At 34.5% G+C, this 9,190-nt stretch overlaps 1 protein-coding gene across 1 annotated transcript in view; it reads right to left on the reverse strand.

Annotated features, from left to right (window-relative positions):
- Nucleotides 1–612: 612 nt before the first annotated feature.
- Nucleotides 613–9,190, reverse strand: part of DCDC5 (doublecortin domain containing 5) — a 64,686-nt gene continuing 56,108 nt past the window's right edge. The window contains exons 17-18 of the mRNA XM_008570067.1: nt 3,629–3,779; nt 613–740 (exon numbers count right to left, since the gene is read on the reverse strand). Of these exons, the coding sequence (XP_008568289.1) occupies nt 613–740; nt 3,629–3,779 (279 nt within the window). The remainder of the gene's footprint in view (nt 741–3,628; nt 3,780–9,190) is intronic.

The following is a 9,190-nucleotide window of genomic DNA, read 5'->3' on the forward strand; positions in this document are numbered from 1 at the left end:
AAGTAACTATGGTAAATTCTATTAAGTCATTTTTGCAGTTTCAGAGGCTGTGAAGTCTAAAGTCCAGGGAACACATCTGGTGAGGGTCTTCTTTGGTGGTGGCTTTACAGCAATTCAGGGGTCTCACGTGGCAGAAAATGGCAGAGCAAAAAGCCCATTTCATTGTTATTTGGTAAATGTAGGATTTTCACATAGAGGTTTGGAAAATATGGTGGCAGAGCTAGAAAATGTCAGTTGGGGTCAAGTTTTATGTAAGGTGATCAAAGTCTATTTTATTATCCGATATTATTTATTATATATAAGCTACTTGACCCTGCTAAATTATATTTCAGTTATAACTAGCAGTTTCCATTTTTATTTTTGTTCTGAGAGAAAATACACCTCAGATAGTTATTTTACTGGCATTATTTTGTCTAGTTTCATTGCTTTTCCAGGAGCAGATGTGAGGCATCAAATGCCACTTCCTGTAAGATGTGGAAGGTAATAACCTTTAAAAGAGACTGCATGAAATTAAAAGGGATAAATATTCATCATGTCATAACAAGTATATGAGTATGTACACCTAGCTATACCAGAAAAATACCACACAAAAGATGAGCGTTCTGATAGGAATTAGTTGTGTAGATGTACCAGAGAGAGCAGCTTCACGGATGGAGACACCACAATGTCTGTGGCTTGAGGACCCTGCTGCCTTCGGATTCTGGCATAATTTGCTCTGACCTCCATCAGTTGTTTTAACTCTGTTAAAAACAATTAATTTGAGAGACAAGTCAACATATTTATAGAAAATAATTTAAAGTTCAAAATGATGAAAACCTTGAAGATCCCTCAGAAATCCTTGGCTCCTACCCTGGACTCTCATTACACACTTGACTTGCTTATCAAGTCAGGTATGTGTTAACATTCTTTAGATTTCTACAGAATGGAAGCTACTATAGAGGGCTTCTTTCCAGGCTTTTTATAAAGCCTGATTTGGAAGCTAACCTAGGAGTGGTCTAAACATTGAACCCACTGAAAAGATGGAAACCACAGAAATGAGAACAGTGTTAAGATTTTATGGCACATGGCATAAAGCATTCTTTTAATTTTGTTGGGGGTTTGTATAAAAGAAACCATTCTAATAGCATCTGGTTTGTTTTGCCACATCAAATTCATTTTTCAGAAACCCAATGTAATTCTTTAATGAGTAACTTCCACATGACAAATGTTTTTTGACATTATAGTACATAAAATAAGTTATTATAGAGTATTTAGTTTTGAAACTCCCAGGCTGCCTTATTTTCTTACTACAGAGTTAAACCAGTAAATCACAGAAAAATCACGAGTGGAAAGATTAATTAATTAAATGTTCCTTAACTACATACATGTAGTAGCATTTCTCTTTTCTTTTTTAAAGGGTTCTGAATATTCAGATTTCTATTAAATGGTTATTTCTAACTTAATTATTTAAAAAAAAACCCAACACAATGGCAACAGTAAAATAAGTTTCTAAAGAACAACTAAATCAGATTTTTTGCAGCAATCAGATTTCCCACAACATAATCCCTCACTGAAAAAAATGGAGACAATTGGTGAAAACCACCAATCCTTTCACCATGAAGGTATTATGGTGACATCATAGTAATCCATGTGTTTATAGCACTGAAGATGCAAAACTGAATGATTGTCTACATAGCCTTGTCAAAGGTTCAAAGAGATAACATGGAGAAAAATGGTAGGGAGTGTAATATTTGCATTTTCAGTTTTCTCTCTTCCCTTTACAGACTTTACTGGTGACAGGCTTGCTTCTGGGAAGGCAGCCTACATCTTTCTCTGTGGTTTGAATACTCTTTTGGCTAGCTTGCCTGAAGCATACTCAGCTCTATTTATCAGACATGCCCAAGGAGGGTAGCATACAGGCCACAGAAGCCCACCCCAAGAACAGGAGAAACCAGACATAAATAAATAATAAAGGCACTGGGAAAGCACCTCCTTCTGCACCACTCATTTGCTTACCATTCAATTGTGCCACAATCATTTCAAGTGTGTTCACAGTCTTAATTAGATTGAAAACTCTTTCAGGAAAAGAAGGCTGCCTTTTATTTTCTTTATAGGCTATGCACTTTGGGAACACAGAAAGCTGCCAACTAATACTTAGTGATGATAAGAACTGCATCATCGGTGTGTTCTTCTAAATAACCACTAATGTGGGTCATCAAAAACTGGGGTGATGGGTAATGGTGGATGATGAGGAAAGCCGAATACAAAGAATACATAGATTGGAGCCTCTTGCGTGATGCAGAATGCTGCTGGAAGAATATCTATGGCATCCTTGGACCAGCACTAGGCGTCCCAGGAAATCCTTGTCTTCCTACCTGTTGGTCTTTATTTCTATATTTTTGTCCCTTCTGGGCTAGATGCAAAGATATGATTTCAACTGTTTTAAAAGTTTTTGGTTTACCCACCTTACATATAACATAATGATAATAATTTTTTGGAGACTTTTTAAGTAGTAAAAAGTTTTTAAAAGTAAAAATTCTAGTATTATTATTTCAGTATAGAGATGCCAAGTAATTCACTCCCCAATCTCTTAGTTTCCTTGAAAGTGATAACAATGTTCTTCACAATTTCCTGAAAATTATGTCTTTGCTGATGCATACCTAACTACAGAAAGGGCCTTTAAATTCCTCAGGATAAACAACATAAAGGACAATCGTTCACTCAATAATAAATATATGTTCTTTTTAATTTCTGTCATTTACCAAAGAAAATGATCAAGGAATAGACAAGATAATAAAAACTAGCACATATTTACTTATTACTTATATTGGTCTGCTTTTGTTGCTTATAACAAAATACCTGAAACTGGGTGATTTACAAAGAAAACAAGATTTATTGCTTACAGTTTCTGAGGCTGGGAAGTTCAAAGTCCATCTGGTGGTGGCGACAGTGACCCAGGGGTCTCACATTGCAAGATGGTGGAAGCAGAGAGAGCAGAGAGAGAGACAGACAGACTCTCCTCTTTTAAAGCCTCCAGAACCATGCCCCTGACCACCATTTTTAATGCATTCACTATGGCTTAATCCTATAATCTAATCACCAGTTAAAGGCTCCACCTTTCAATAATAGGATTTCCCATCCTCTTAACAGTCACAATGAGGGCTAAGTTTCTAATACATAAAACTTGGGGAACACAATTCAAGCTTCAGTGTTTGGGGGAACATAATTCAATTCATTACATTGCTAAAGAAGGGAAATTTGCAAACTATCTGATACTACTAATGAAAGTTGTTTTAAATAACTTGAAAAGTAGGAGGTCAGTGGAGCCTCATTTTCCTCAAGGTTCATTCTAAGGGAATACCTTCAAATGAGGCCCTTGTAGTATTTCTCCAAATAAGCCCCCTGGATAAGGCTCAAGACTAACTGAAATTGATTATATTCTTTAGAGCAAGAATAGTGTTAACAATGAGGTTCCAGCACATAAATGTATAAATTTAACTTTCATAACAAGGAGTAGGAAAGGGTGGGGGAGGATAATTACTAAAATCATCATAATGGGATGTAAAATTTAGTAAGTAAGCTCTTGGAAGAAAATACTTAATGATTTAATTATTCGAAGACTTGATGGAAAAGAAACGGTCACCCATACCTTTTGTGGTTATAAAGCCATGTCCCGTAGACACACATATAACCATGTCCCGCTCTATGTCATCCCATGACTGAATCAGCTTTCCATCTGTCGTGTACAGTGTTCTGGCTGGGTGGGCCATTTTGAGCCGAGAGGAGCAGTCATCCAGCAGCTGAAACATGAAGGGACAGACAAATTTGAACATGGAATGTCACAGTGTAATTATTAAAGAATTAACTCTTCTAAGGTCACTATTATCCAAATTTGAATATTCACTCACTTATAATTGTTAGAAATAGCTATAAAGGGATGGGAGGAAGGGCATAAAAATGTTCCCTCAAGTGCTTAAATGACAAGTGGAGTTTTCCTTGTAGTTCTGTATTTATTTTTCCACGGAAAAAGGCTTCTTGCTGTTTAAGACATTCCTCAATATGATAAACTCTAGACTGAGAATCTCAGAATAACTAAAAAAAAAAAAAAAAAAAAAAAAAAAAAAAAAAAAAAAAAAAAAAAAAAAAAAAAAAAAAAAAAAAAAAAAAAAAAAAAAAAAAAAAAAAAAAAAAAAAGTTTCTTAATGTCCCCAAGAAACTAGAATGACAAAACGTGAGGAGACCCAGGCTCTGGTCTCTGTGTGACCTCAGACAAGCCGGGCAACTTTACTATGAAAGAGATTCCTCAGCCACAGAATAAAAAGTTTTAGTCAAAGACCTCTCTGGCTTTATGATTTGATTATTAGAAAAATTTTTTAAATATTTTGATAAATTTTAAAACTATCTAGAAGGGCTTTATTCAACTTCTCTTAATTTTCTTTCTTTTTTTTCTTTTTTTTTTTTGGTGGCTGGCCAGTTCGGAACTTCTCTTAATTTTCCTTGAAATACTCATAAAAACACATGCTCAGAAGCAAAGTGCCAACAGTACTACAAAGATGAGTCAACATGCTGCCAGACCCCTGAGGGCAATTCTGTTAAAATGTGAGCAAGGCTTTAAGGCAAAATAATAAAAGCCAGCAGAAAGAACATGAGAAATCTCTACACATCTGCCCATATGACTTTCATCTGTCAAAGGGCCAGAAGCCTGTTCCCCAAAAATGCAGAAGCCAGGTCCATGCCAGCTCCTGAATCACTATCAATACTTGTGTTTATAGATCTACTTAAGGGCTACAACTCACAACAATGCAGCATGGCAGGGGGCAGAACTGGGCACATGATGACATCTTGCATGTGGAAAATGAATGAGTGACATGAAGCAAGGTAAGAAGAATGATGAAGCAATGCAATTCAAAGAGTGCAGTTTTTCACCCATTATTTTGAACAAGGAATAAATGGAGTTGAATAATTGTTGAAATTATGCAAGAATACATTCTCCACTGCAGGATGAAATAGTTAGAAAAGAGCAGTGGTAGAGTGGTCTTAAATGCAGCCCTACTCCTGCTAAATAACAGCCAGTCAGCAAGCAGAACTGTCACTAAATACCATGCACGTGAACCAACCATCCAACTTAAGACAGAGTGGAAGATTCTGACAGCTCCCAAGCAGACATTTAGAGTGACCAGAAGTAACTAACCTATCCTGTCTATTATCAAAAGATCTCTCCTTGTACAAGGGGGTATATACATAGAAAAAAAAATAATAGCAACAATGGGAGGCTTATGAAAATATTCTACAACATGAAAAAAAAGGTACATTGTACTCAAGGTGAAGATTTTGAAAAGATTTACAGCAGGAGTGCATTTTAGAGAGTATTTGCATTGTGCTCCCTCAAAATTCAATAAAATATGACTTCCATAAACACACACACATACACACACAAACACAGAAGTGAAATGACAACAGCTTAAAGGAAAGGAGTATTGCAGAGATGTAAGAGATGATGATGATGACAATGATGGCAGCTAAAATGTATTGAAACATCCCTATGGGCTAAGTACTTTTCTAAAAGTCCTCAAGGACAATGTAATCTCATTCTATGGAAATAATTATTATGCTCCTTTTGTGATGAGAAAAATGGGCAACAGAGAGGTTAAAAACAACAGTAAGAGAAGAAATAAGGCTTCAAGTTGGAATGAAGAGAGCTGAACAAGAAGGGAAGAGAAGGTAAGAAAGTAAAAAGCTCAATATTGCAGAAAATCAAATCAGTATTGGGGAGGACTAGGTTGAGAAAATCTCATAGGATACAGAGAAAGAAAAAGAGATAAAATTTATAAGAGGAATGTCAAGACATCAGATATTAAACTTGTGCATTATTTGGAGCTACTGGAGAAGAATCCAGAATAAATTAATCTTGAGCAATTACCAAAAAAAAAAAAAAGAAGAAGAAAAAAGAAAACTTTCCTATCCTAAATAAAGTCCCGTGTCTCCAGATCAAACAGGCTAACCCAGGATAAGGCAAAGTTAATGAAAAAAAATGACTAATATTTAAATATAACATGGTGAAAAGTATAGATTTCAAGCATGGGGAGTGGAAATTCACGTGTGTTTAGACTGTTTTCTGCAACAATGAATACCATAGAAAATGGAGCAAAATCTGTAAGGTTTTTAAGGAAAAGTTATTATTTATGGTTAAAAGCAACAAATTACGTCCTCCCATATACAAAAACTCAGAAGGCATATCACATGTTTTTCAGATTATTAAGAAATGAATCAAATTCCTTGACTATAGGAAAGTCATAACATAAAATGACTAATATTAAGCATTAAGACTACTAGAACATAATACAACTGCATAAAAATAATCAGAAAATAAAGTAAAAATTTAAAAATAAATCTTTACAGAGAAAATAATAAAATAAAAATGTAAAACATCACCTAAAAGGGAGGTGGGCAAGGAAAAAAAACCCCAAAACATTCATTCTCATAACTCATGAGGGAAAAAATACCGTTTCCTTCTTTTCTTAAAAATATTTATTTTATTATTATAACCAATTCAGTAAAACAAAACACCAGAATCCTTTATTCTTCTAAAGGAGTAGGCAAAATCATCATCATGTGAAGTTAATATGATTTCATTCTTAGAAAACTTAGGTGAATCAAATGAGAAATTAATAACAAAAATAAGAGCACTTTAAAAAGTGGCCAAATTCAAAATAAATTTTAAAACATTATAGTTTATCTGTTCACCAAAAATAGACATTTAGAAAATACAGTGGGGGAAAAACCCATCCCAACCACAAAATCAACTAGGAGTAGCAGCTATTTAAAAATGTGAGACCTTATTAAAAACTATAAAATTTTACTGAAGGACCTAAAAGCAAAGAGACTTGTATGTATATAAAAGAATTCCACAAGCCTGGCTGCAAAGTTCGAATATTGTAAAAGGTATGAATTCTTATGAAGTTAGTTAATAGTCTAATACAACTACAGTCAAAACCCCTTCAGGATTATTTCATGATATTGAAAGGTAATTCCAAAATTTAATTTATCTACAAGAATCAACAGGCAAGAACATTCAAGTAAAATCTGAAAACAAAGTACAACAATAGGCAACTTCTCCTTTCAGATATTAAAATATATTATAAAGCTATAATAAATTTTTAAAGCATTAGGTACCTTAGATAGCTTAAAAGCAAAAGCTAAATATTAAGATTTTAGTATATTATAAAGTTGGCATTTCAACTCAGTGGGGAGGACAAAACAAGACTTGTCAGTAAGTAGGGCTCAGATAATGTTAGGCCAACAAATAAAGCAGAAAAAATAGCTTCACTCAAATTTTACACTAGAAGAAAAGGAAAAGGGAAAAACACAATTATAAAAATTATCTTTTTTTTTTTTTTTAAAGATGACCGGTAAGGGGATCTTAACCCTTGACTTGGTGTTGTCAGCACCACACTCACCCAGTGAGCTAACCAGCCATCCCTATGTAGGGATCCGTACCCATGGCCTTGGTGTTATCAGCACCACACTCTCCTGAGTGAGCCATGGGCCGGCCCACACAACTGTAAAAATTAAAAGAAATATCAGGTGAATCTTTGTATGAACTAAGGATAGGAAAGGACTATATGAACATTGAAAACAGTGAATAAACATAAAATTTATTACTTTCTGTACATTAAAAAATCCCATAGACACAATGGCAAATTGGAAATTTGTTACAATAAATCTGATAAATTTATATATATAGACTTACTACTTCAAAAAGAAAAAGAAAATCCTTAATACGAAAAATGCATTCAATGGAAAAATAGGAAAGAACTAAACAGGGAGCTCAGAGATGACTAATAAATGATAATACAGAACAGAACAAAATCACCTCTACAAGTAATTAGAGATATATGAATTAAAACATAGATATACCATTTTCTCCTGTCAAACCTGAAAACACATGTTTCTAAATCACTGCACTTCATGTTGTTGATATCTTCATTATGCAATAGTTAGATGGGAACTCTCACTCACTACTCATGGGAACATAAATTCCTGAAACATTTCTAGAAAATAATCTGGCAATAAGTATTAAAATTCTTAAACATTTGATTTAGCAATCCTTCTATGAATTTACTTGAGGGAAATGATCAGAAAATAAATATAAAATTTATAAGTCAATATGTTCATTGTAGCATTGTTCATAATAGCGAAAAATTAAAAACAACCTATTTGGCAAACAATAGAAAATTGGATGAATAAATTATTATTTGCAAAAGTAAGACTGCAGTAGATTCATATGGTTTTCTTTTGTGATTTTTCTAAATTCTTCATAACAATAGTCACTATCTTAGTCGCTCAGGTTGACAAAACATATACCACACACTGGGTGGCTTAAAAAATAGAAATTTATTTCTCACAGTTCTGGAGACTGTGAAGTCCAAGATCAAGGTGTCAGCTGATTCAGTTCCTAGTGATAGCTTTCTTCCTAGCTTGTAGATGGTCACTTTCTTGATATGTCCTCACATTACAGAAAAGAAAAGAGATCTCTCTCTTTCTTTTCTTATAAAATCACCAAATCTATCAAATTAAGGCCCCATCCTTATAATCTCATTTCACCTTAGTTACTTTACCTCCTAAAAGCCCTGTCTCCAAATATAGTAACATTGGGTTTCAGGGCTTCAACATATAAATTTGGGGGAACAAAATTCAGCCCATAGCCATTTTTCTTTTCTGCCTCAAGGCAACCAAAGGGTTTGTATGGTGGCTGAGTTTCTATCTGGGCTAGGAGCATTGGGGGGCTGTCCCAGAAATATATAGGGATAGGTATCTGGGAAAAAACTTGTATGGTCTGAAAAGACCGCAAAAAGAGGTAATTCTTATATATTTTCTTACTTTACTACTAAAATGTCACTATTCCATAGAGATCATATTTTCCATTTGTAATCATAAAAATGAATATTATAAAAGCATATACTAAAGGCAAAATATGAATTGTCTATTGTTATTTCACTTGGTTTTTTACTAAGACCCATTTACATGAGAGAAAGTCAATGAACTTAGAAAAAATCTTTTTTTTTTTTTTTTTTTCCTTTTTGTCTTTTTTCGTGACCGGCAACGGATCGCAACCCTCACTGTCGCGCCCGTACCAGACCGGGACCGGCCATGGGATCGCAACCCTCGGTGTTGCTCCCGCCCCTCGCTCAGCCAGTGAGCGGCCGGTCTG

The sequence above is a fragment of the Galeopterus variegatus genome, unplaced genomic scaffold (assembly GCF_000696425.1).
Source record: "Galeopterus variegatus unplaced genomic scaffold, G_variegatus-3.0.2 Scaffold568, whole genome shotgun sequence".
Lineage (NCBI taxonomy): Eukaryota > Metazoa > Chordata > Mammalia > Dermoptera > Cynocephalidae > Galeopterus > Galeopterus variegatus.